The sequence below is a fragment of the Oryctolagus cuniculus genome, chromosome 9 (assembly GCF_051225735.1).
Source record: "Oryctolagus cuniculus isolate XC-2025 breed Fujian yellow rabbit chromosome 9, ASM5122573v1, whole genome shotgun sequence".
Classification (NCBI taxonomy): Eukaryota; Metazoa; Chordata; class Mammalia; order Lagomorpha; family Leporidae; genus Oryctolagus; species Oryctolagus cuniculus.
In genome coordinates, this window is record NC_142875.1 from 104,101,477 (window position 1) to 104,129,056 (window position 27,580).

A 27,580-nucleotide genomic window follows, 5' to 3' on the forward strand; every position below is an offset into this window, starting at 1 on the left:
CCACCTTGGCTATAGCAGCCACTTTGAAAGTGAACCAATGGAAGGAAGACCCTTCTCTCCCTCTCTCTCTGTCATTTTATCTTTTGAATATAAATAAGTAAGTAAATATTAGAAAAATCTGTATGTGGACTTCAAAAATTTATTTTGTACCAAAATAAATTTATCCTTTAATTCCATTTTCTACAAAATTTTTGAAGCACCCTTGTATATTTACAAACTCCTAGGAGAGTATAAGGCAAAACATTGTTGAATGTAGATAGAATGAAGTACATAATGGGAAATTCTGAAATCTTATGGGAATTCTTTTTAAAAATTTATTTTTATTGATTTGATAGGCAGGTGGGTAGGGGGAGACAGAAAGAGGTCTTCCATCTGCTGGTTCACTTCCCGGATGGCCACAATGGCTGGGTCTGGGCCAGGCCGAAGCAAGGAGCCAGAAACTTCATATGGGTCTCCCACATAGGTGGCAGGGGCCCAAGTAGTTAACCATCTCTGCTGCTTTCTCAGGTGTATTATCAGGGCACTAGATCAGAAGCAGAGCAGCTGGGACTCGGACTGGCACTCTGATATGGGATGCCAGCGATGCAGGTGGTGGCTTAATCTGCTGTTCCCCAGTGATAGGAATTTTAATGTCATCCAGTAGGAAGATATGGGCCTTCTTAGTATCAGGAAATGAGAGGATAAAGGGCAGGTCTAGGAAAATTGACCTGATGTCAGAGAGGAAGACGGCTCGAACTGGGAGAACTCAGGATGGTTGCAAGCATTACTCATACACAGACCATATTAAGCACAGATCATGTGGCAGAAGAAATCAGGAGAAAGGGAAAAGATGGACTATAGCATGTAATATGTTGCAAGGCTGGTGACAGCAGACATAGGAGAGAGGCTGAGTTTAGGATTGCTCCAAAATTTGGGCATATGTCAGAGGGCTAGGAAATTGTGCTCCCAATGAGAGTGACAGGAAAGATCTAAGAGAATCTAACTCTGTGGTGCACATCATAAATTTTATTTCAGTCTTGTTGCATTTGAAATGATGGTAGAAAACCCAAGGGGGGCAATTTTAACCTAACTCTTACACACACTGAGCTAGAATTTCAGACGGGTGATCGAAAGCCATCCCCACAGGGATCGCTGAAGCCAAGAAACACAACACTCGTTCCTATTTGTCCAGGAAGGACAAATAGAGAGAAGTGGAGCAGATGGGAAATCGCACATTTTAACCCTTTTGTATCCTGGTTAAATGCTTGTCCCTGCAAAGAAATTGACCAGAGATTTCCTCTCATATATATATATTTTAAAGATTTATTTATTTATTTATTTGAAAGGCAGAGTTACAGAGAGGCGTTGGGGGTAAGGTCTTCCATCCACTGGCTCACTCCCCAAATGGCTGCAACAGCCAGAGCTGGGCCAATCTGAAGCTAGGAGCCAGGAGCTTCCTCCAGGTCCCCTTTGCAGGTTCAGGGGCCCAAGCCCTTGGGCCATCTTCTACTGCTTTCCCAGGCCATAGCAGAGAGCTGGATCAGAAGTGGAGCAGCTGGGACTAGAACCAGCACCCATATGGGAAGCAAACACCACAGGCGGCAGTTTTACCCGTTATGCTGTAGTGCTGGCCCCTCCTCTCATAATATTTCAAATAATTACAGCAGTAACAAAAACCTAGGAAAAGATGTAGGGTAAACATAAATATTTTCAGACCATCCTCCATAGTGTCTGGTGTCAGAACTGTCAGTGCCTCCATTGAAGAAGCTGTGTCTTCAGTTGTGTTTGCAGCCTGCTGACCCTGGGCACATCTACCATGGTACCTGGTCAGTTCCCAAGGTCGCCATCTAAGGTGACTGCTGAAGTTCAGATTCAGAGTCTGAGTGCATGAATGGGTTGGTCTGCCCCATCCAGATGGCTGAGTGTAACAACCAGAGTAATTTATGGTTTCAATAACAGTAAAAAGAATCTTTTGGACCCAGGAGCAATTACTTGAGGGTTCAACTCCAGCCAATCAAGAAGAGAAGAAAAACCAGTGTCCAGACCTCAGAATGGATGAATGCATTTACTCATATCAGTCTTGATTTGGGTTTTCTTCAGCTCTGGGGCTAAGACGCTGACCTGTGGACTGAAGTTGCACTGCCGTCAGACTTGCTACTAGACTGTGCACTGCCCAAGGCCACTCCTCTATCTGGCTGGTGTGCTGGACTGTCTGTCCTTGGTGCTGGATTTTGGCCTGCAGATCCAAACATACAGTCTCACAGAACAGAGGGTCTGCACCAGCTCCAGGTCTTTTCCTGTATCATCTAGGTCTGCTAGATTCAGTCAACATATTTGCATTACACAAATAGGCATCAAAAAGTGAGAAGTAGAAAATGTATTGCTATAACTTAAAAGGGAACAGAGAACCCTTTTTGCAACTCCTCATTCCACATAGAAGGAAACTAAGGCTTCGAAAGCTGAGGAGCTCTCTAGCATGGCAGAGATTTTCAGAGACATATCTTGAACAAAAACTCACATCTACCCAAGGGCCTCCAAGTGCAGTGGGCGCAACACTAGAGTGACTGGTGAGGCCAACACTGTTCCCTTAGCGATCTGGAAGCACATGTCTGTCATAGACACAGAGGGGTCGCTAATCTCATTCCTGACTGTAAGATCTCCCAGTAACCCCTGTGTATATACTTTTCAGATATTTTGAGGGCTACCTGGCTTAAACAAAAAGGGACTTTTTTTATTTGATAGGTAGAGTTATTGACAGTGAGAGAGAGACAGAGATAAAGGTCTTCCTTCCATTGGTTCACTCCCCAAATGGCTGCCACGGCCGGCGCTACAGCGATCCGAAGCCAGGAGCCAGGCACTTCCTCCTGGTCTCCCATGCAGGTGCAGGAGCCCAAGCACTTGGGCCATCCCCCACTGCCCTCCTGGGTCACAGCAGAGAGCTGGACTGGAAGAGGAACAACTGGGACTAGAACCCGGTGCTCATATTGGATGCCAGTGCCGCAGGCGGAGGATTAACCAAGTGAGCCACAGTGCCGGCCCAAAAAGGGACTTTAATGCCCTCTGCCCCATTGAAAGTTGCAGGTGGGGTTAATCACATTTTAGGCAAGACTTCCTCCAATCAACTCTGCCCAAATCTTTCTCCTTCTTCCAACTGTACTTCAGTCAATGTTGGCTGCATTTCCAGGCTGCATATGACTTCCAGCAACTCTAGGGAGAAATGAAGGTGAACAAGCACTACTCAGCCAAAACAGCAAGTGCCCAAGATACCAGGGATCCGTAGAGTCTGTGGGTCAGATTGGGCTTTCTTGTATTTGCCTCCAGAGTCGCTAGAGTTTGCAGCAAGCTGGAACACTCTGGTAGTCCTCTTTCCATTGTTTCCATGCAAGATGGGATCATGGTGTTTCTGTGGCCCATTTCAAAAACTATTCTGCCCACTGAGTGACAGAATTATCCATGGGTATAGGAAGTGTCCTTGAATTTTATGATTCTGCCAAGAGAATTATGTGCAGAAAATAAGTGACACCAAGGTCAAACCAAAGTGACTTGTGAAGCATCCATCGTGTTTCCTTCCTCTCCACACCAGTGAGGATTACAGGTTCATTATGCAAATATTTTTGAGACCTTACTCTAGTTTGGCATTGGTTATGGAATAGAGAATGAGACACAGTGCCTCCCTGAAGATGTGCAGATGAGTAGGTAAGCAAGGAATTAAAATACAGCTTTTATAATTTGTAGTAAGTAATTTCAGGAAGCTATGAGAACACTGAGGAGGGAGAGCACTGCCTAACCTGAGCTAAGTATTCAGGTGGAAATTTCAAGGGAGATGACACCTAAAGAATGAAGAGTACAGGCCAGCGCTGTGGTGTCGCCTGTACAACAGCTTCCTGTGATGCTGGCATCCTATATGGGTGCTGATTCCATTCCCAGCTGCTCCACTTCCTATCCAGCTCCCTGCTAATGGCCTGGGAAAAGCAGCAGAAGATGGTCCAAGTGCTTGGGCACCTGCCACCTATATGGGAGACCTGGAAGAAGCTCCTGGCTCCTGGCTTCAACCTGGCCCCAGAGCTGGGTGTTGTGACCAACTGGGGAGTAACAGCTGATGGAAGATTCTCTCTCTCTCTCTCTCTCTCTCTCTCTCTCTCCCCTCTCCCCTCTCCCCTCTCCCCTCTCCCCTCTCCCCTCTCCCTCTTTCTCCATAACTCTCCTTTCAAATAAACAAATATCTTTTAAAAAGTGAAGGGTGCAAGAATGAAGCTAGAGATCCTCTTGTTGAAAGCTCTCATGCATATAACCAAACAGCCTGGCTTGGGGACAAGGTAGGGCAGTGTGGTGGTGGCCAGTGGAGCAGGAAAGGGCTGGCAGGTGGTGAGAGGGTCCCAGGGAGGACCCTGCAATGCAGGGAGCAGGGCTAGATTGAGATGGTGAGTTGCACAAGGGAAGACGCGAGGGAAAAAGGTCAGCTGCGTCAAGGAGTGCAAGTTGGTCAGATTGAGGCATGTGGGGTCTCCGTTAGGTCAGGGGGTCCCATCAAGGGCTTTAGGAGAACGATGATCAGATCACACTTGTCATGGTGTCATCTCTCGGACTCCACAGCACGAAGACTGGGGAGTTACACCCGGGGCTACATTAACGAGGAGGCGATGCCCTGCTCTCGAGCACTGGTGTCTAAAGAGTGAGGTCAGCAAAGGGTCCAGAAAAATGTGTTTCATGGGTTGCCTTTTCTAGATGGATAAGAGTTATTGATGGAAGTCTCTGGCTTAGGTGGGTCCTCCCCACTGTGTGCTGGGGAACTTGTCCAGGTCACCCAAGTCTCTGAGATTTAGGACTTAGGGGGCATGCGTGTGTGTGTGTGTGTGTGTGTGTGAGTGAGAAAGAGAGAGAGAGAGAGAGAGAGAGAGAGAGAGAGAGAGAGAGAGAGAGAGAAGGGACTGTGCTGGAGCAGCACTGTGAGAAACGGCAGCTCTACACACAGTCCCCAAGCCAGTGTTTGTCACCGCTTCCATGGTGGGAAATGCAGTTTCCCCTGATTTTCTGGCAAATACTGTTGGGAACTCGATGACCCTTCTTATTCTTAGCTTTCAGTGACCTCTGGAGATAAATGTGGTCAAATAAAATTGAGGCCTCGGGCTCTGACCCAGCCTTGCCTGGGATAGAGGTATCTTAAAAATAGCAGTGGAAGTTAGGACAAGTCTCTGCTGCCCAATTGAGATTTTGAGACGCGTTCCCAGCATTTTTGCAGTGATGCTGGCCTCGGCCTCGTACTGCCTCGGCAGGGCTGCTGCGCACTTGGCCCTGTGACATCGGCCTGCTGGCAAGGTTAGTGACCATTGGATAGGGTCAAGGGGCCACCGTGTCCTGGAGGGTGGATGGTGGCTTTACTCTTGGCTCTGCAGGAAGGGAGCAGAAAGGTCAGCAGGCAGGGCCTGGCTGGGGGTCAAGGTCAAGCTAGTGGGTCTGTTGGGAGGTGTTGAGCGCCCGGGAACAGCATCCTTAGATGGCTCTGGCCAGGTTTTTATGCAGGGCCTAATTGCTTCCATGGTCTGTGGCCCCCTGACAAGTTTGCAAAGAGGTGAGTCCCCTTTCTGCCCACGGTCCCCTCGCATCTGCTCCAGCTGAAACCAGAGGTAGAGTCAACTTTTCCGGGTGTTGCCTTTCCTGATCTTTATCAACTGCTGGATCGACATGGTTCTCATTAGCTTCTAATTGCCTGCACGGTTTCCTTTTGTTAAAGGGCACTCTCAGGGGGCAGTCTTGAGTAGCTCAGATGGTATACAAATATTGTGTATAATTGTGTTCGGCATTAATATGACATTCGTTTCCTCTGGGGCTGTTTAAGAATGTTTACATGCCACTGTTTGGGATTGAGAAAGGCATTTACTGATGAATTTTGTATAACTAAAACCTCATTAAGACATAAGAAAGCCGTGTCTGGCAGTGGGTGACCAGCACACGCAGTGATTTTGTGCTGTGATGAAGTGTGGCCGATGTCCCTTGCTGGCCACCATGCAGGTGGGAATGGAGTGGGCAAGGGAGGCACCTGAACCCAGAGCCTCTCTTCCATCTCTGCCTCTTGGGTTTTGCATCTGGAAAAATGGGGGTTTTGGAATAAAGAATGTCCAAAGGTTCTTTCATTTTTTTAAGTTGGTATTTAATGACACGTGTAATATATTGATCTGCTAAACCTTATGGGTCACCACATTCTAGTGCTGCCCTGCCTCTGCCCTACCCCTTGTCCAGTCCTAAGCTGCAGTGAACAGGGCAGTGCCAATGTGACTCCTTCCCAGAGACTTTCTCTGCATTGACATCACATGAATGTGTGGAAATTCACATTATTGCTTCATGGCTTTGTTGTATAATAGTTCAAGTAAATGGAACCTTAATTTTAGGTAACACACACATTTAATTCAATCACCTTTGATATTTCATGAAATTAGAAGCATCTAAATAAATACTCATAATTTTAAAGCTAGCAAAAAATGTTAATATTGGTACCAGTTTCACTTATCATGAAAATCTGTCCCTTTTATCACTTTAACTGCCCCTCCCCCACACCAAAGCTTAGTATAAAAATGTGTTGGGGTCCATTGGATATTATCGTTAATTGCATTCTTCTTTTAAAATTATGAAAGCAATTCTGTAGGCATACGTGTAGCTAAGAAGAGAAGAAAATGTTTCCTTCTCAGTGCCCACTTACTTTCTCCTGGAGAAATGACTGTGGCTGTTTTCTGTGGAAGCTTCCGGAAGTCACATCCACATGTATTGTCTTACTTAATTCACATTGTGTCTTCCTTTGACATTGAGTGCACACAGCATGCACCGTGCATGTCTTCTTGGGAGAGACAGCCCAAGCACGGACCTTCTGTGCACTCAGCCCTGTGGCACGCACTCTGCCAGGTCCACTGGGAGGATTGGGAGGCTTAGGTTCAGGGATGTGAGCAATTTAGAGTCTTTGCTGGTAAGTGATGTCACCACTCCACATGCAGACTTGCTTTATACATAGCCTGGCTGTCTCACTACTGAAAGTCTGGCTTTATTAGAAGCCTCACAGGAGACTCTGCAGTAAAACAGGGAGGACTGGAAGGGTGGGAAGGTAGGGTCTACCCGCAAGATTAAACCCTTGCTTCCCCTTGGGCATCACGGCCAGCAGCTGCAGGAAGATGACCGGATGTTGGGGTTCACCCAGCAATGTCACTTTAAAAGACCAAAGCTCCCCAACCCAGGGGAATAGGTGTGGTGTTGGAGGTCATTTGAGTTGACAGGAATGGACCGGCAGTTCTACTTCCCCATTGGCAGGGCCTCCTCCTCCTCCTCCTAGCCTGAGGATTACCTGTTTCATGCCACTGACCTGGTCACCCGAGAGAAGCCCCCTTGTAGTCTGAGTGGCCGACTCCTTTGAATCCGCCTCAGCATTGTGGGAAACTCAGAGCATTTGGTGCTGGCGTGCACAGAAATCCTCTAGAAAGCCCGGAGAAAGGGAGCGATCGCCTACGTGCTGTGTCCTCTTCTAAGAGGTCAGGGTATTGCATTGTCTGCCCGCAGTAGCAAGAGAAAGAACTGCTTCTATTTGCTGAGTTCTGGTGGGCCGGGAAGCATGCTGAGCTGCTCACAGGGACGCTTCGTCTTCGGAACAGCTCCGCGAGTTGCAGCGTTGTTTTGCAGAAGAGCACACAGGACGTGAGGCCAGCGGATCCCTTGCAAGTGTACAGAGCGCGAAGGCAGGCGGTGGCGTTCAGGCTGGGCCGACTCCAGGATGCAAACTTGTGTGGCTCCGAGACAAAACAAACAACGCAGACCATTTATCACAGTGGCGGAAGCAATTAAGTCCATTAGCCACTCTGGTGAACATTTCCCTTCTGCAAGTTAATTATCTCTTTGTTTAATTAGTGCCTTCTGGTTGGTTAGTGAAAACATTTGATAAGCCTGACTCAGGGAGACTTTTTTTTCCCAAAAATTATGAAATCTGAATTTAGACTGGGATGTAAACAACCAGTCATTTACCTGTGGCAGAGTTTTCCTGGAATCAGCATTTGGCAAACTCTGAATCACGCTTCATTAGTGGATCATGAAGTCACTTCAGTGGGTTGTGATCAGCATTCTAAAGGCTAGGATGGGAGAGGAAAAAGAGAATAGAATGGAATGGAAAAATGTCAGTGCATGACACACAGCTGGGCTAAGTACATTGGGTGTGATTTTCATCTATGGGACATACGCTTGTGTGTCTGTGTGCACCAATGTGAAATGCAGAGAGTCCTCAGACAGCGTTATCTTTCGTTTCCATTTTCCTACTGACTTGCTGAAGTACCTTCCTCTGTTTCTGTCTGTATACAGGCCACAGTTTTTATAAAGTTAGCTTTGGAAAGAGAAATGTGAACAGATGCATAATTCATTAAACTGCTCGTTGTTCCCGGCCATGGCACGGCTTGCCTCCTAGCTCCCGACACATCTGCCTGGAGGTATTTGCAAGGAGACCTCTCTGGACAGATCTTCATGTTCATCTTTCGCCAGATACTCGATTAGATGGATGCGCCTGTTGGAGTCAAAACATGTTCCGGACACTCGGGGAGAGCAGAGTGACATTTCCAAAAGCTGTGGGTGTTAGGAGCAGAGGTGGAACCACAATTAGATTATTTATGGATTCTTTTCAGACTGGAAACAAGAAGGGCGAGCAATGGCTGTCATACCAAGGTCAGCAAGCAGCTGTTCCCTTATAGATGGAGCTCAAAAACAAGAGAAATGGACTGTCCTGGCAGCAGGAGGGACTGGGCTGATCCTAGGGAAGCATTTCCCCATGGCCAGGAGTGTGTGTGTGTGTGTGTGTGTGTGTAGCACCCCTTCTCTGGTGGTCTCGAGAGGAATAGGCTAATTTCTTCTTGCCATGGGGTCCCTTCCAGGGGCAGCAGGAGGGTAGGTGGGCTTGTCTTTCCCCACCCCCACACGGTCATTATATATTTGGCCACATTCTTCCCTTCTCCCATTAGCTGGGATTGTCTGGAGCCAGCCGAGTTTCTGTCGTCAGCCATGGATGGAGATGACGAATCCCGTGGTGTTCTGTTGGGTTGCAGTCAGCTTTGCTTCTCATCCAGCGTTGACCCCAGCTTGCGACAGCTGTGATCAGCTGTTGGAGGAGGGGTTGGGGGTGGGGGGATCCGGGTGGGAAGGGGCAGCTCCTGGCCTCTTGCCAAACCCTAGTTGAAAGCCCAGCGTGCACCTCTCAGTGCATCTCTCTCTCTCTGGCTCTGTCTTTTTCCATCTTTGTGCGTTCCCTTTTCCTCTCGTTCTTTGTGTTTTCCTGCTTCTCTCATGGCTTCTTGGATCTGTGATTTTACGCAGATCTTTGAAAGCAGCTGGTTCCCTCGGGGCAGAGGACGGGACCAAAGGGCTTCTGTTTATGAATCCCTCATCCCAATCGCAGCTGTTGGTGAGGTGCTCTGTGGCCACCGAGAGAAGTGTGAATCCAGTCGGACTTGCGTTCTTACCTTGATGCCAACATTTGCTGGCCGAGTACTTGAACTTCTGTGAACTTCAGGTTCCTCCTGCACTGTGTCAGGGTCACAACACCTGCCTAGGGGTGTTGCGAAGGGTGAAAGAGAAAGCATTCATGAAAGCCCTGGGCTCAGGGATTAGCACACACCCTGAACGTTCATTGTGTGATCATTGCTTGTCCTGGTCCTCTCTGGACAGAGTGAGCACCCAGCTGCACACTCACTGGTTGGTGGCCCTGACAGCTCTTCCTCCAGCCCTGGGCTTGTTTTGATATTACTGAGCCTTGAAGTTCTGCTGCAGTCCATGGAGAAAACAGTTCCACGAAGGGTTATCATTCTAGAACCAGCCCCTTGTCATTTTTCCAGACTCAGAAAAATGTGAGTCGGTGACAACGAGCCAGTGTCAGCATGAAACATGCCAGGAAGGGGCTGAAAAGGGGTGAGGGAAAACCTCAGGTCTCTTGCTTTGTCTGAGACAGAGGCGTGAGCTTAGGTTGAGCACTAACCTTTTGTTTGTTAAGCCACATGTGCAGGCCGTGAAGGTGGTTGGTCAATCAGAATCCCAACCAACTGGGACTCTTGTTGACCCTCCCACTTCATGTCTGAGCGGCCTTTGGCATGATCTGACTCCGTGTTCCTTTTGGTTCAAGATGGCGGCTGTAGTCAAGAACCAAGGCCATTCCTTCTGGCAGTCATGGCCTTAAAGCAGCTGACCGTAGAGAAGCCTGGGCTTGCCTGCTGGCGCCTGCATCTTCAGTGAACTCACAGGCGGCAGAGCCCACATCAGGCCTCTCCAGGTCTCCCTGCCACCTCCAGCACCCACAGGCTTGTGGAGAGCCCAGATGGACCCATAGGCCTGGGTTATTCTCATGATCCTTGACCTCACTGGGGAGCTGAATCCTGAAACCAGGGACAGCTGTTGGGGATGTCAGAGGAAGAGCAGGAAAAAGACACATGTAGGCTGGCACTGGCTTTTTTGGACTTGAGTCCTTTTATTCCATGGGCATTTTTTGGTTGGGCTGTGGATTTCCTCCTTCTGTCCCCTATTTCTCATGTCTGAGGCCAAGGGTGTGGCTGCTGCTCCAAGCCTTGAGGTTTCACACAGAGCAGCACCAGCTTTTCCCGTGTCTCCTCCCCATCTTAACGCTGCGTTTCTCTTGGGACAGGTTTAAGGATTACCGAGAGCCGCCGTGGGCCCCGAACCCATATGAGTTTTCCAAACAGTACTGGTCTGTTCTGTCTGCCCGTCTGGCTTTTGTCATCATCTTCCAGGTGAGTTCACTTAGGATTAGCTGATTAGAATTCAGTCCAGGGCCGGCCCTGCAGCTCAACTAGGCTAATCCTCTGCCTGCGGCGCCAGCACCCCAGGTTCTAGTCCCGGTTGGGGTGCCGGAGTCTGTCCCGGTTGCTCCTCTTCCAGTCCAGCTCTCTGCTGTGACCCAGGAAGGCAGTGGAGGATGGCCCAAGGGCTTGGGCCCTGCACCCGCATGGGAGACCAGGAGGAAGCACCTGGCTCCTAGCTTTGGATCGGCGCAGCATGCCAGCTGCAACACACCAGCCATAGCGGCCACTTGGGGGTGAACCAACAGATAAAGGAAGACCTTTTTCTCTGTCTCTCTCTCCCTTTCACTGTCTAACTCTGCCTGTCAAAAAAATAAAAATAAAAAAATAAAAAATAAAAGAATTCGATCCAGGTTCCAAGACCTCCCTCAGATGCCAAGATCTGTGAGCCCCCTAAGTCTCCTATATAAAATGCTATAGACTTTGCATATAACCTACGCAGCCCTCCATCATACTTTAATCTCTGGATGACTTCATAATACTTAGTACAATGTAAATGTCGTGTAATTGGTTTTTCTACTGTATTGATTGTAGAATAATGACCAGAATAGAAAAGTCTGTACATGTTCAGTACAGTGACTTTTCAAATGTTTTCCATGCAAGGTTGGTGGAATCCATGGATAAGGAGAGCCGATTCTCCCCTGTGACACAGGAGCCTTTGCATGTAGCAGGCAGGGGTACCCCCGAGGGGGCTTCTTTTCAAGGGGGGACTTTACAGAAGGAGAATGAACGCCACAGCGTAAGATTACAAGACAGATGTGGAGTGAGTTGCAGGGTGGGGATAGAATCCCCCCTTTAAGCCCAAGACAAAGAAAGGGAAGTGGGGAGAGCAAGTGAAACCGGAGTCGCAGGCCTCATTCGCACAAACAGCCCATCTCATCTCGGAAGCCCTAGAAAGGGCTCAAGTTCTGAGCCTTTCTTCTCGCCCCCGGCTCCCTCCTTTGTTAGTGTTGTTTTAGCCCTTGAGACATCTGGTGGGAAGGGCCCAGAGCCACCTCGGCATCCCTGGGTGAATAGCAAACTCGAGCCTGGCGATTCCTATCTCAGACAATCCCCACAGCTCCAGTTGCATCGCTGAGATTCTCAGAGCTCCAGGGCCCCCAGTTCCCACTTGGGGTCCTGCCGGTCTTCAAGCAGGGTCTGTGTACAAGGCCGGATCCTTTTCTCTTGGTCTCCCTCCAGCTTTTGTATTCTCTACTAGCAGATCTCTGGAGGCCTCTAAAGTATCCGCTCCCTGGGACCTCAGCCCAGGAAGTGGAGAAGCCCTCCGGCTAGTCTTTCACCCAGAGACAGCCATTCTTCCCCTGTGGAGATGGGCCGATAGGTTTGAAAAATCACTTAGCTGTCCCCTGGCTGCCCTACCTGCAGGAGCCATGTCCCATGTCCCGTGTCACCTGCACTGTGGGAGCTGCCTGAGAGGAAGAGGGTTAAGGTCTAATGAAGCAACTCACAGGCACCCAAGTCTCCCGGGAGCCTCTGGAAGAAGCAGTTGAGTTCTCAAAGTCTTCCCCGATCCTTGGGAGCATCTGGGACCTAGGGGCCCAGTCACTACCCTCAGGATCTCAGCGGGAAGAGGACAGATTGGCAGCCAGGGAATATCACCTTTGGGTAAAGGAAGCCTGGTGAAAGGGATGAGAGTCAGACTCTAAAGATTGCTGGCATTTATGGGGCCATGCCAGGTACTGAGAACATGCTCCCAGGAGAAGGAAGCTGTAGCCCATCTGTGTTGTGTACAAGAGAAGAGACAAGACTGAGGAGCCAGGAGAAGGAAGCCCATTAGCTGTGTGCACGAGAGTTTGGGACCGACGAGGGAGAGTGCTCCCAAGCTTTTGCAGAGTGGCCATGAGGTCAAAGAGAGCCCAGCAAGGGGAATGGGAGTGGTGGGTGGGGTTGACAGAGACCAGAAGTCAGTATAATGACCACAGGTGACCAAAAGGGAAGAGAGGAGCCCCTGGCATTGCAAGAGCCACAGGGAGGCCACTGGGCCTCATGGCTACTTCCTGGGAGGCTGTGGTGCAGTCCCTGCCTGGAGGCTTCAGTGTCAAGAAGCAAGAGTGAGACCTGTGAGGACATCCCGAGGACGGAGTTGGGAAGGGGCGCTCCAAGTCCCACGGAAGGGTGGAAGCACAACCTTGCAGTGCCAGGTGCTGGCTTAGGTGTTCCATGCGTGTTAACTCTTTTACTCCCTACGACAGCCCCAGGGGAAGTTCCTGCTACTACTCTACTTTACAAACCACAGTGCTGAGGCTCAAGGGCGCACATTGGTTGAGTTCCCCTGGCTGGCACATGGCAGAACCAGAACTAGCATGGAGGTATCCTGCCCCAAGACACCACGCCATGGTGTGCAGTGGAGATGGTCACTGTGACCGGGCAAGGGTAGACAATAGCATGCCCCTGTCCGCCTGAGCCTCTGAGCACCGTACCACATGCTCTGCCTCCCTGCTCACCTCCACCCTCCCTTGCATTTTGGCAGAACCTTGTGATGTTCCTGAGTGTCCTTGTGGACTGGATGATCCCAGACATCCCCACGGACATCAGTGACCAGATCAAGAAGGAGAAGAGCTTGCTGGTGGACTTCTTCCTGAAAGAGGAGCACGGGAAGCTCAAGGTCACTGATGAACCAGCCCAGCGGAGCCCAGGTGGCAGGGACCGCAGCAGGGGGAGCCGTGCAGCCAGCTCCGCACCCTCGGGCCGAAGCCAGCTGAGCAGCAGAGCCTCATCTGGTTCTCAGCACACCAACGTGTGAGCAGGCCGGCCCTTGCACAGGAGGGCACCACAGTGGCGAGAGGCATGAGTGTGCCGCATCTTTGCACACCCGTGCAGATGTGCTGTCTGTCTGCCTGGATATGACTGGAGGGCATCTTGGAAATGGAGTGAATGTGAAAGAGGGAGGGAGAGAAATGGGGCGAGAGCGCAAGAAGGAGGAGAATGGATGCCGCTTCTCAGAAATTTCAAGCTTCTGTTTCTTGTAGGGCATCTTTGGAGCCGTGTCCTTTTTGGGGTTGGCACCACTGGAGCCTCTCCACCCAGGAGTTTCCAGGCGCTAGGAACATTCTGATGTTCCCTGGGTGGCCTCTCCTGTTTCACCATCATTGCAGACTGCTAGGGAGGTGCAGTCAGGGCCCCCTCCTACTCCCCATCGTAAGTGATGACCCCCTTGCCCATTGCCACCTGAGAAAATCTGATTTGCTGGCATTTGGGGCCATCAGAGCCTCAGTGGACACAAATCAAGTGACAGGGATGACTGCTGCAGCCCCTGGACCCAATAGTGAGGAGTAAAGTTGCATCTTGGGCTTGTCCCTGGTTCATGTCCCAAGGACGCTTGGAGCTAAATGTGATTAACCATCATCTTATGCAGGTCAGATTTAAATAATAAAACGAATGGAACATTGTTTATAAAAATGCATCTCGTGTCTTTGTGGACTTGTCGCTTTCTCCCCCATTTCCTCCTTCCTGCCTTCTTTCCCTTTCTTTCCTTCTTCTTCCCCCTTCCTCTTGCCTTCCTTTCCTCCGATGAATCTTTATTGAGCCCCTAAAATGTGCCAGGGATTGTTCTTAGGCTAGAGATATCATCGAGGGAAAAAATACACAATTCCTGTCTTACGGAACTTACACTGTTGGGGAGAGACAGCTGAGAGGCCAACATGTGTAGAATATTTGGACAGTGATATGCACTGAGCAGAAATATAAGGTGGCCCAAAGTCCAAACCCAGTGTGAGGCTACAGGCTGTGCAGGGTTGACCCTTTTCCTCCCAAGTGAATGACAGGACCAGGCTGGGGAAAAGTTACATCTTGCAAGGCTTCCCAGAGCTCTATGGTAAGGAGATTTTCATGCATAGTTGGGAGCAAGCGTCAAACACCATCCGTCACTCCCGTTCACACACTCAGCCCCATTTGCTGCCTAGGAAGGAGCTCTGCTCCAGTTCCTTGCAGGTCAGTCTGATTGGAGTCCAGCTTACTTCCTGAATGGGAGCTATGAGGAGGGACATAATTCCAGCTGGCTTGTCATCTGTGACAGCCCCAGCAGCAAGAGGGGCTTAGACTAAGGAAGAAGAACTTCCCAAAGAGCATGTTAAGTGAAGATCTGGTGGGTGCAGTCTTAATTTAAAAACAAAACAAACAAGAGAGGGTGTTTGGCACAGCAGTTAAGACACTGCGTGGGCACCCACATCTGTGTTTGAATGTCTGGGTTTAGTCCTCGCTCCACTTCCAATTCCAGATTCCTGCTGTCGCACACTCTGGGAGGCAGCAGGTAATGGCTCGAGTTTTTGGATCCCTGCCATCCACATAGGAGACCTGGATTGAATGCTGTTGCGGGAATCTGGGGGAATGAACCAGCTGATAGGCAATCTCGGTTTGTCTGTCTCTCCCTCATAAATAAAATTTAAAAAGTGAAATCAATGAGTTCCTTAAGGAAATATAAAATGTTTTATTCCTTTGTAACATGCAAAAAAATATTGTGAAAAAAAAATCCAAAACATTGACAAAAGAAAGAAACCACTTATTATCCTATTCCTCCTCTCCAGAATGATAGCAGTTAATATTTGGATTTATTTTAAGTTTGTATTCCTATGGTAGATGTGTAGTCACATTGATTTGAAATACAGTTCTGTTCATTGCAGGACACTTAGAAAATACGAAACAGTAAAATGTAAATTAAGAAGTTTAAATCGCCCAAATGTTTACCTCCAAGAGATAATTTGGGATCAGCCTTATTTCCATGTTTAGTTGCAGTCACTCCGCACGCACTAACTCTGAGATTTGAACAACCAAAGTGCAGGGCAGAGGTCATTATGAAGAAGGGCTCCGTCAGCTACTGTATCTGCCGCTAAGTGACTCGTTGATCGCTTGTTAGGAGGAATTAAAGTTACAGGAATCAGCCTAACGTCTGATTTAAATGAATAACCTTGATGAGGGTTTTCTTTATGTGCTTTTTGTAAAAGAGAAGAGTATGGAATGAAAGGTGAGACTTTCCCTTCAATCCCCTCCCCTCAGAGTCTCTGCTCTGTCACAGCCCTTCCAGGTCAGCAGTGTAGAATCTCACTTGTGAAAACTGAATTATACTGACTCTCAGGGTGCATGGCAGCAGGAGACTGGACTCAAACCCACACGCCTGGATACGGAATCCAAGCATCACAAGCAGTGTCCTTACCACCACGTTACACGCCGGCCCCACGAGACACGAAAAGATGCCCCCCAAATTCCTTGTGATCGTTCCATGTCTAATTTTGCTTTCCTGTAGAAGAAATTGAAGTCTTTTTGTTCATCTTCCCAGCACAGTATGCTAAACTTCTTTGGAGAAATAGAAAGGAAAGATACCACTTGTTCTTCTGAGTGGGCTAAATGGTAGCGGAAAAGTCCACTTCGCTGTGGAAAGCACTTCTAAGAGCAATGAAAAGGCTGAAATGGGAAAACCAATGCACCCATCTTTGCCCCTTTGGCTCCTGTGAAACATATGAAAGGTACCTCAAGAAGATTGTGGAGATAAAAGGGAATATTATGAAAAATATACTTTGTTGCAAAAAATGTTCCAGATCCATGCATAGCTTTTATAATATGCATTTCCACAAACTCCTTAAAGACCCCCTTATATGCATGGATTTCAAAATGTTTGCATCAAAATAAGCTTTTTTTTAATTCCATTTTTCCATGGACATTATCAAGTACTCATATAACCAAGCCAAGCTTGGAGTTAAAAATGGATTAGTGGGGCCAGCGTTGTGGCATAGAAAGTTAAGCCTCTGCTTGTGATGCCAACAGCCCATAGGAGGTTTGGTTCAAGTCTCGGCTGTTCCACTTCCCATCCAGCTTCCTCTAATGTGCCTGGGAAAGCAGCAGCAGATGACTCAAGCCCCTGGGCCCCTGCTACCCACATGAGAGACCTGGATGGAGACCTGACTCCTGGTTTCAGACTGACTGGTATCACCATTTGGAGAGTGAACCAGAGGATGGACGATTCTCTCTCTCTCTCTCTCTCTCTCTCTCTCTCTCCCTCCCTCTCCCTCTCCCTCTCCCTCTCCCTCTCCCTCTCCCTCTCCCTCTCCCTCTCTCTCTCCCTCTCCCCCTCTCTCTCCCTCTCCCCACCTTCCCTCCCTTCCCTTTCTCTGTAACTCTGCCTTTCAAGTAAATGAGTGAATCTTTCAAAGAATGTACTAAGGAACCTCTTCAGTCTCTTTAGACTATCATACTTATCCCTTTCCTGGCCACAGAATGCCTTTGGATTTACAAAAAGCAATGAAGAAGAATCAGGTGGAACTAAAGAGGCCACCAAAGTCCCTTCAGGATATAGGCACACATTTTCCCACCTGCTGGTGGTCGCAGTTGAGTCCCTGTGTGAATTGCCTTCAGTGGAAGATGGCTGCCTGGACCAAGGCCACTCATCCGCCCTAGAGCAGCCACACTGGGGGACACATCACTGCAGGAATATAAGGCCCACCTCCAGAGTTCCCCAGTGGGATAGGCCATGAGCTCCACTGTAATCTATTACAGCTCACTTCTCCCCTGCATGTTTCTCTCTGCCCCTAAGTGTTGGGTTGGAGCAAACCTCCCAGTGAACCTATAGGCAAGGTATGCAGGTCTTTGTCCCATTGCCTGATGTCTACAGAAATGACCTAAGACACCACAGGGTATTCGAGGAGTATATTCTCTGAGCACAAGCATTCCTGACACTGCTTTTATGTTGGAATGAAGACTTGGCTGGATCTACCATTCTCAGGTCGTCATCCTTCTTTACCAAACACTGTGGCTATGGCGATTAATCCATGCTCTTCCAGGGTTTCAGAAGAAAAGCCTCTGGAATCAGCTTGATTGATATTCCTTTGTGTGTGTGTGTGTTTTTTTTTTCCTCCTGATTTGGTGCTGGTAGGATTTGAACATTTATTCTTGTAATTCAGAAACTACACTGAGATTTATCTCCATGTGAGTTGTGGTTATTTAATGGGCCTGAAATGTGAAGATCACATTCAGCCCACGTATTTATGTCTTTTTCATCTCTGAGCGTGTTCTTGCAGTACAGGAAGGGGCTCCAGCCCAGGCATTCCAGCTGCTGCGGTGACTTCAGGAAAGCACTGAAGGCCTTGCTCGCCTCTCCACCTTTTAATCTTCATGACCGCCAGTTTTTTCCCTGCATTGCATGTCCTTGTCCCATTCCGCTGAGCTCCAGGAGCCTGCTCTTCCCATGTGCTCTTTTCTTGCACCCCAGCATCTCCAGTGCATTATTGAAGACTCATTTAAGGCCTTATCCAAAACTCTTATGGACAGCCTGGAAGAGAGGGAGGGACTTCCAGCCACCCATGTCCCTGTTGTCCTGTGCGCCCTGTGCCACTATCACCCCTTCCTTTCCCTGCAATATGTATTTTCCAAGACATCTCCCTTGGCCACCAAGTCATGGTTGGGTTGGGTAAGCTCTAACGTCTGTCCCTGTTCTGACTCAAGCAATTCTAGCTTCCCAAAGCATGGCAGAAGTGAAGGCTGTGGACCACTGCCGGTGGCTCGTTCCTATCTTCCCCGTTACCATGATATTCATCTTGTTCAAGCCAGGCCCTGGGCATCTGTGTTTCAGATAGCGCCACCCAAATTAACTGCTGTTAAGTGTTGAGGGTGATTTCTACTCTCGCCCCCATCCATGGTAGTATCCAATCTGCCCAGCTACAGCAGGGGGCGCCAGAGAGCAAAACCATGCCCCACCCCCACCCCCATCTCCCAACAAACCCCCAACATCCTTCTTGAGTTTCAGCCATGCGTTCTGGAAAACACAGCAGCCCTCTCCTCCGAAGGCAGCCTGCTTGCCCATCTGGCTGGCTTCCCGTCCCCTTCCTCTTGTCCCCTTCTCCTGCATGCACAGCGGTGGATGACTTACCTGCTGCATTTCCAGGCGAGCAGACATGGTGGAGCCCACGCGTTCCTCTGAACGCCCCAGCTTCATCTCCGGAAAGAAGGAAGGGCAAGGCAAAAGCCAGAAGGAAATTCAGAGACGGGAAACTCCTTGCTTCATCACACCACTTTCACTTCTTGTTGGCCTAGCAGAGAGAGACACTGGAGACGAGGCGTCCAGGCTAGGATGTCTTCCCCAGTTAGGGCAGTGAGAGCAGTGAAGCCGCAGGCCCTCCAGGAGAGAGGCGTTCCTTTGACACGGATCCCACATCCTAGCCTGCTCCTCACTTCCTCCCAGCATGTCGGACTACAGTTAGCCTGTATTGCACTCTGCAGAGAATAGGCGTCAACTTCCATCAAGAACCGCATCAGCTTGACCTGAGCCAGGTTGCTGGTAGAGAAACACACGAGGCCCCTGCACTTAGGAATTTCCCCATTGCTGCTCTCTCAGCTTCAGACTTGGTGTCTTCACTGAAGCTCCAGACTTCACTGTGCCCACCTGCCTCTTGTGGTTCTTGTCTCCTCGTCTCAATTTACTGCCCCTTTTTCTTTCATGAAGGCAATGGAATTCTCTCTCTTCTCAGAGGCCCCACTCTCCCTCCACAAACCCCTTTGGTGTGCCCCTGCACATGCATGGGTAGCACCTTCCCATTCACAGGACGTCAAAAGTAGGGAATGTTGTTTACTTATTTATTTATTTACTTTGGAGGTGAGAGAGAGGAAGAAAGATGTCATCTACCGGTTCAATTCCTAAATGTCTGAAACCATGGCTGCACTGGGGCTGGGAACTGACTTCCAGTCTCCCACGTGAGTGGCAAGAATCCAATTACTTGAGCCATCATTGCTGCCTCCCAGGGTGTGCATTAGCAGGAAGCTGTAGTCAGGAACCAGAGTGGGTATCAAGCCCAGTTATTCTAAAACAGGACATGGGTGTCTTAACTCTCACACCCACACTCACACAATTTATTATTTTTTAAGATTACACGTGTGTAGTGGGATTTCAATTTTTCCTCTTTTTTCTTTTTAAATTTTTTATTCATTTATTTATTCAAAAGGCAGAGTTACAGAGAGAGAGAGAGAGATCTTCCATCCACTTGGTCACTCCACATACAGCCATTAACAGCCAGGACTGGGCAGGACTAAAACCAGAGGCCAGGAACTTCTTTCAGGTCTCTCACATGTGTGGCAGGGACCTAAGCACTTGGGCCACCTTCAGCTGCTTTCCCAGACACACTAGCAGGGAGCTGGATGGGAAGTGGAGCAGCCAGGACACAAACCTGCTAAGCTCAACACCGGTCCCATCCACACAATTTTTCATAAAGCTAGATCAGAAAGTCGTCCATATGTCCCTCTTGTGGCCTCCTGCCTTACATTCTTCATCCTTACTCCAGCCAGAGGGGAGGCTTTAGGAGATCCCCTGAAGAGACACAGGGGGAGTACTTGGTCCTGCTTGGTGAACACCCTCTGGGGTGCTATTTGAGACATTTGTGCCTTTTCTGAACAGGTTTCTGTTCACAGCTCACACTTGGGCTCCAAGGTCATCACCCCCTTGTGCCAGGAAAGGCTGGATCTTGGAGGACTCTTGGTTTCCCACATGCTGGACCGAATCCAGCCTGTTCCTGGGAACTCCCAGTTTTGTATTAAACCAAGCTGGACTCTTGTTTCCATGCTGGGTCATCCCCTTTGCAGTGGATTCACTTTGATACTGACTGATTTCAGAATTGGAATTGGGGCTCAGGGTGTTGACGAGGCTCAATCTACTTCCCTCCCAGCAAATGATCCCCAGACAGAGATAAATTGAAGGTGTGTGTCACGGGAGTGGGGGGATGGGCTGCTCTCTGCCACCACTCAGGGCCAGTATTACCCCAATTTCCAGAAAAGGAAAACTCTGAGTCCAGTTCTACCAAGAACTTGCAGCCTTTGGGGACAGGGAATCCAAACAGTCGAACTGAAGTTCAGAGGGGCTCTGCTCAGGGACTCAGAGCGAGTAGGTGGCAGAAGGAGACATCAGACTGCAGGTGGTCTCAGCACAGCATCAGTGCTCTGAAAGGTGCACTACTTGGGGAAGAGGGAGGTGCCTATCTCTGCCCGGGGAAGGCCCTTGTGAGAACAATCTCTCATACTTTGAAGAAGCCTGCTTCCATGGAAGACACACTCAAGTTTAGGGCCAGAATTAGATTCTGTCTCTGAGCTGCTTTCCCCGTATGCATGATGGAAATATCTTCCCTGAATATATCTGGGTTGTCCTCGGTAAGCCATAAAGCCTTACTTCCATAGCAAGGGGTGGTATTTTAATTAATAGACATATATCTAAGAAGATGAACATTATCATCCATGAATAAAGGAAGTGTATATGTAGCATAAGATCCTTTGGGAGAGGCTCCTGTGGTCAACAGTAAACCATTAGGAGAAGTCAATTCCACAGGGTGGTGGATATGCCAGGAAATGGAGAGTTTGCGTGCTGGGATCATCTCTGCAGAGGGCAGGGCGCTGCCTGGTTAGTATCCTTGACATCACTATGTTTGCCAACCTGGAGTTCGAGACTGGATTCCGGATGAGTAAACTATTGAGGAAGAACTCAGATGCTATGTCAATCTCCCCAGGATTCACCAAATCGTTATTATCCCTCCCCCCACTTTGGCTACTATGGCTTGGCCTTGAAAACAAATGTCTTGCTTTGACATTGAATAAGTATATAGTGGTTTTTTGAAAAACATTGCACTGATTCCATTTAAAACATATCAAGTGATGCCCAAGAATAAGTTTCAGTTGCTAGACTATGGTTTTCAGAAAGTGCACTAATCTAAACTAATTTTTCATGGTTTTTGTGGTTTCCTTGAGAGGCTCTTTACAAATATCAACCAGAGAAAAGAGAGATTATTGTGGGAGAGGATAGACTTCTGGACTTCAATCCTTCATCATCAACACTGAAATCCCCTTGGAAGAAAACTGGCTCATTGACTGATCTTTGGATGATTTCTTTATAGCCTCATGACCGTGGAGAACCCAACAAGGAGACTCTAGATGTAGGACAGCTTGCTAGGGAAGCCACATGGATGTCATTATATTCCAGGATCACTTAGTTGGAAAATGACAAAGGACCTTTAGAGAGTTGGCAACGGAGACCTGTCTTGGCTTTCTCACAGCATCTCCCGTCTATCAGTGAGAGCCGGCAGTCTCAGATCTATTCCCAGTGAGGAAGAGACAAAGAATCTGATGCACATTGAAATACACCGTCTTAGATGAGGATTTTCTCTGCCTCTTACCGGGGCGGGGAGTTGGAAATGAGGAGGGTAGGATGGGATGTGGCTTTGAAAACAAGGGGTCAGGTAAAAGAATATCTTACTGGTAAACAGATTTCTAGAAAGAGAATATATAGTTTATATCTAACCCACTTTCAAAAGAGATTTGAAGCTGCTATTACAATAAACAAGACAGCTAGACCATGGAGAGAGAGAGAGAGAAGGAGGGAGAGAGGTATCAGCCTATGTGCTCCTTGTGGCAGGGACTTGACAGCAGGTTTACCAATTTATTGAATTCACTAAAACCGCAGAGGCTGCCTTACTTTTCTGAATATCTGAGGACTATGCATGCAATCGCGGTGGTCTGAGCAGGAGATGTGTCGGATGCTTGCTGTGGCTCTCTGTGGCTGAACCTGCCACTCTGCCCGTGCTTCCGTGTGACGCCCAGCCGTGCTTGATCTCCCTCCTCACCTGCACCGTCCCCACTTGGCTGGTGTCCTTCCCTCAACCTCATTCCTAGGGCGCCCTCAGCAAGCTCACGTCAGCTCTAGCCCTTGACCCTGAGTATGCCCTTCCCTAGCACTCTGTAGACCCTGGGAGGAGACTCCTGACCCACTGCAGTGATGCCCATTTAGCTCAGTCTTAGAATTCCACCAGCTCCATCTGTCAACCCCTTCTCGCTCAGCTCCTTCATCTCAAGAGGGGAACCACAGTTATGTGCCATGTAGGGCATTTTGGTCAATGACACACCCCATATACAACTGGGATCCCATAACCCCTGCCAGCCAGTATGTTTGCTATCCCTTCCCTCTCTTTAGGTGCACACACTCTTACTCTAGTGCTATAGTGGCTCATGATATTTGGGATTGTAAGTTGCTAAAAGCATTCGTAGCTTAGGAGCAATAGGTTATACCGTATAGCCTAGGTATGTTGTAGGCTAGACCATTAGGTTTGTGTAAGTACATTCTGTGGCATTTGCACAATGTGTAAATCAGCTACTGCTGCCTTTCTCAGGACTGCTTCCCATTGTTAAGTGGTTCATGCTTGTACATATGTAAAAACTGTGTGTGCATGTGTGTGTGTGGCAGGGTGGGGTGGGGGTTGAAAGGGGCATGGAGAGAGACAGGGAGATGGATATGTACGTTTGTAATAACCATTCACTGAGACCTGTTCAGTACCAGGCAGATCACATTCATTATTTCCAATCCTGAGTTAAACTCGTGAGTTAAATACTAACCCCATGTTGTGGGTGCGGGAAGCCATCTCTAACCAACCCAAGGACAGGTAGCTAACATGTTCAAGAGGCAGAAGGGAGATCTCAATCTGTCTCGAAGGTATAGCATCCCCTCAATGCCAGCCTGCCCTGAGCGTTCTTTCTGCTCTATTGTCCATTGTTGAATGATACAAACCCTCTACTGCCGCCACACATGTGCAGATATATAACTCTGCCTCTGCAGCTCACTGTGCTCCTGCCTGGTTTGCTGCTGGGTTCTAGCTCATAGCTTCACATTGACTCTGGGTCCCCACCAACGGCTTCTCACTTCTTGACTGCTTCAAGCCGAATGTCACAGAATCAGTCCCAGCCCTGCCTCCCATCCCCAGTCTTCACCCTCCTCTCACTATCCTGTGCTTGGGTGCTGCAGGCTTCAGGCAGAGCACTCACCTGGGGAGATGGCAGCCGCAGGTCACTCATCGCATGCTATCATTAAGGAGTGCGGACATCCACTCACTGTCCTTAGGAGCCAAGGCCAGGTACAGTGCATAGAACACAGTCACACAGTAGGTAAGGGCTCGAAATTGCTGTAAGGATGATGGGCAGGGATGGGGGGAGGGAGGTCAGAAAAACGTGGGGCTGGGGTATTTGGGAGGTGGGTTTGTCATGAAGTTTTCATTAGAAAGCAACAGTGACTGGCCCCAGCCCTCCTCTTACTGTGTCTCAATTCCCCGATCCTCAATGGTACATCATAGAGAATCAGCTGCATTTCACAGACACACCATACCAGGGACTGAAATATTGAAATAATTGTGTACTAGATTGTAATTGGCATTACTCCCCAAGGTCCCCAAATGTACCTGTCCATGCCAGTTCCTCCTCTGAGGTCCTGTGGTCCTCTCTTGACCCTGGAAGTGAATAAAGGAGGCTTGCTTATTTTGCTGGAGACCTCAGGGCCTTGTAATTGGCAGGTGTCCAGGCTGCACCAAGTGCAAATACTAAAATATCCCTACACACAATGTTATTGACTCCTGGATGCCTAATCCTGGAAGCTCCATCAATTCCCACTTGCCCTCCACCACACCGTCCCCACTCCACCCCGAAAATCACCTTCGGTAGCCTAGATTCACTGCAGAGTGCCTCCTCCCCCTTGCCTCCAGGCTCCAAAGTAGGCAGCCAACACAAACAAATTCATGAAGAGTTTGCCTGAGTCCTTTCCAAAGGAAACAAGCAGGGTATCTGCACACCTTCACCTTGCTTCCAGAACGTGAGAGCCAAGAGGGGGAAACCTTGGGCATCGGTCAAGTTGGCTGCTTTGTGGGAAGCTTATCAAAAAATTCCTGGGCCTTCCAGATTTCCTGACAAGACTGCAGCAAAGACAAAGGTTTGTGTGTGTCTCCAGTCCCTCATGTCCCCCTCACCACCCCCCCTAGTCCCCAAATCCTAGTCTGTTCCGAAAGGAAGAGGTAATTATCATTTCTGATACGGCCCGTGGAAATGTATTAATCACAGCTGACTCTTTGTCACACCCTCAAAACCCCAGGGGTCCTCTGGCTTTTATTACGTTCTAGTGAATTCACTCTGAGCCAATTGGGATCTTTTCCAAGGGTGACAAAGTGGCTCAGATGCGTCCGCACTCAAGGCGACTCGTGTTTTCTCCATACCACGTAACGGATTTAAATAGAAGCCCACTTGAATGAACACCTGCCATCCTCTCCCTGCAATCCATCTTCTGCAGAAGCAGGAGGACGGAGCTTACAGTATTTCCCCAGCCTGCACTTAATGCATTTCCATCCCCCTTCTCCCTCCTGCCAAGAAAGGATCCCAAGATGCTAACATGTGCCAAACTCAGGCCTGGTTGGTGGATACATGACTCAGAGCCACGCTGATAATTCCAGGGGCTTGTGGAGTCCTCTGGATACCTTATCATTCCCCTGCCTCCAGGCCAGCAGCTGTATCCAGCTCATCCAACATTAGTATCTCAGACACTAATGAGAAAATGATTACAGGGCTCCTGATAGATTAGTCTGAGATGAAGGGAAACCATGCTGTGGGTAAGAGAGAATAGCAAGGGGCAGGTGTTTAGCCTGGTAGTGAAGACACTGGTGTCCCTTTTTGGAGTCCCTGGGTTCAATCCCAGGATCTGGCCCCTGACTAACTTCCCATTCATGCAGACCTTGGGAGGCAGTGGTAATGGCTCAAGTAGTTGGTTTCATGACACCCAGGTAGGAGAACTGGATTGTGTTCCTGGCTCCTGACTTCAGCCTGGCCTGGTCTAGACTACTGCAGATATTTGGGGAGTAAACCAGCCCATGGACGCTCTTCCTCCTCTCTTTATATATATGTCTCTCAAATAATTTTTTTTTGACAGGCAGAGTGGACAGTGAGAGAGAGAGACAGAGAGAAAGGTCTTCCTTTGCCGTTGGTTCACCCTCCAATGGCCGCCGCGGCCAGCGCGCTGCGGCCGGCGCACCGCGCTGATCCGATGGCAGGAGCCAGGAGCCAGGTGCTTCTCCTGGTCTCCCATGGGGTGCAGGGCCCAAGCACTTGGGCCATCCTCCACTGCACTCCTTGGCCACAGCAGAGGGCTGGCCTGGAAGAGGGGCAACCGGGACAGAATCCGGCGCTCCGACCGGGACTAGAACCCGGTGTGCCGGCGCCGCTAGGCGGAGGATGAGCCTAGTGAGCCGCGGCGCCGGCCTCAAATAATTTTTTAAGTAATTAATTAGAATGATACCTGTAGCTAGAAAGATAACACAGACTGGTCTTCCAAGGCCATCTTGCCCAGGCCAGAAATGTCCAGCCTTGAGGTCAAGATCGTTATGACCTTGGAATAACATTGAGGATATTTGAGAAGAGGTAAACAACTAGTTGTTTAAAACTTTATGGACGGCGCTGTGGCGCAGTGGGTTAATGCCCTGGCCTGAGGCGCCAGCATTCCATATGGGCACCGGTTAGAGATCCGGCTGCTCCACTTCCGATCCAGCTCTCTGCTATAGCCTGGGAGGGCAGTAGAAGATGGCCCAAGTCCTTGGGCCCCTGCACCTGCACGGGAGACCTGGAGGAAGCTCCTGGCTCCTGGCTCCTGACTTCGGATTGGCACAGCTCTGGCTGTTGTGGCCAATTGGGGAGTGAACCATCGGATGGAAGACCTCTCTCCCTCTCTCTCTTTCTCTATCTCTCTCTCTCTGCCTCTCCTATCTCTCTGTGTAACTCTGACTTTCAAATACATAAATAAATCATAAAAAAGAAAACCTTTAACTGAGAGCTTCTCCAGTGCAGAATTATTTTTAGGAAATGTACTTCTGTGGTCACTATGAGATATGCCTGGTGGGGCAGGATAGCTTGGGCAGCAGTCAGGAAGTTGGGTCACACGGGGTCAACATCACACCTTGAATACACCAGTCTTCCTCGCCAAAGCCTCTGTGCTTGAGGACGTTGTGCCTGAGCTTCTCACATCACACTTATCCTGGTTTCCAGGTCTCTGTTCAAATATCACCTTCTCAGTGAGACCTTCCCTGGGCACTTTCCATGGGCATACCTTGGGACTTGGAGGCCCTCAAACTGGCCATGTGGCCTGTCCCTGGGTCTCTCTGAAAGTCACACCCCTGGAGTTGGTCCTGGGGCATATAAGCAGAACAGGCAGAACATTCTGTAGCTCTGAATATGTGCAAGCTGGTCAGGAATGGGATACTTCTCGCTGTGTGGGGAAGGGTAAGATGGGAAAACAGCTGCAACAAACTTGAGTTTCCTTTTTAAGGACCAAGAGGAGAACTAGCTACTTATGATGGAAGGCTTATTTGGGCTCAACATTTTGGGGGGTTCACAGGCCAAGACCAGGGAGCCCCATTGGCTCAGTCAACTGGTGCAGTTGAAGGAAAGCAATGATGGAGCTCGCGCAGGGCAAGCAGCACCAGTCAGCTGGGCAGCAGAGGGAGGGGCTCAGTTCACCTTGACCTTGGTAACCAACTCTCTCACGAGAACAACCTTCACAGGGCATGCCCCCGTGCCCTGAGGACCTCCCACTTGGCCCACCCTCTAAACACCAAAATCGAGTTACGTTTTCACCTTCTTAGCACCACTAGCTTAGGACTTTGGGGGTTAAACACCTACAAGGGTTCAGGAGCTGTATCCTATCCAAAGCCCAACAGCCTTTAAATAAGTGGGGAAGAGTTTGGACTTGAGCTGTAAGGTGAGAAGAAGCTCTGATGGTAGTTGAAGCTGCTAACCTGGGAAGGAGTCACATCACACCAGGCCTTGAGTGCCACACTAAGGGTAACAGATTCGATCCAGGCTTGGCCCAGGGAGCCTCAGGCTGCCGATAGCTCCCTGTGCATGAGCTCACTGTGTGAAAGTCTTTTATCTGTGCATGGATGATTTAGCTGAATCCTGGTAGCAATGCCATGAGGTATGTTTTATAGGTTGTAGTTTACAAATGAGCACTGGAGGCT

General features: G+C 49.1%; 1 protein-coding gene across 6 annotated transcripts in view; it reads left to right on the forward strand.

Annotated features, from left to right (window-relative positions):
* ANO2 (anoctamin 2) overlaps positions 1–14,204 on the forward strand; it is a 394,966-nt gene extending 380,762 nt beyond the window's left edge. For all 6 annotated transcript variants that reach the window (XR_016213488.1, XM_070049347.2, XM_089304572.1 and 3 more), the window contains 2 exons: positions 10,628–10,733; positions 13,276–14,204. Coding sequence is in view for 5 of the 6 variants with exons in the window: in XM_070049347.2 (XP_069905448.2) it covers positions 10,628–10,733; positions 13,276–13,548 (379 nt within the window). In the remaining variant the exon portion in view is untranslated. The remainder of the gene's footprint in view (positions 1–10,627; positions 10,734–13,275) is intronic.
* The last annotated feature ends 13,376 nt before the right edge of the window (positions 14,205–27,580 follow it).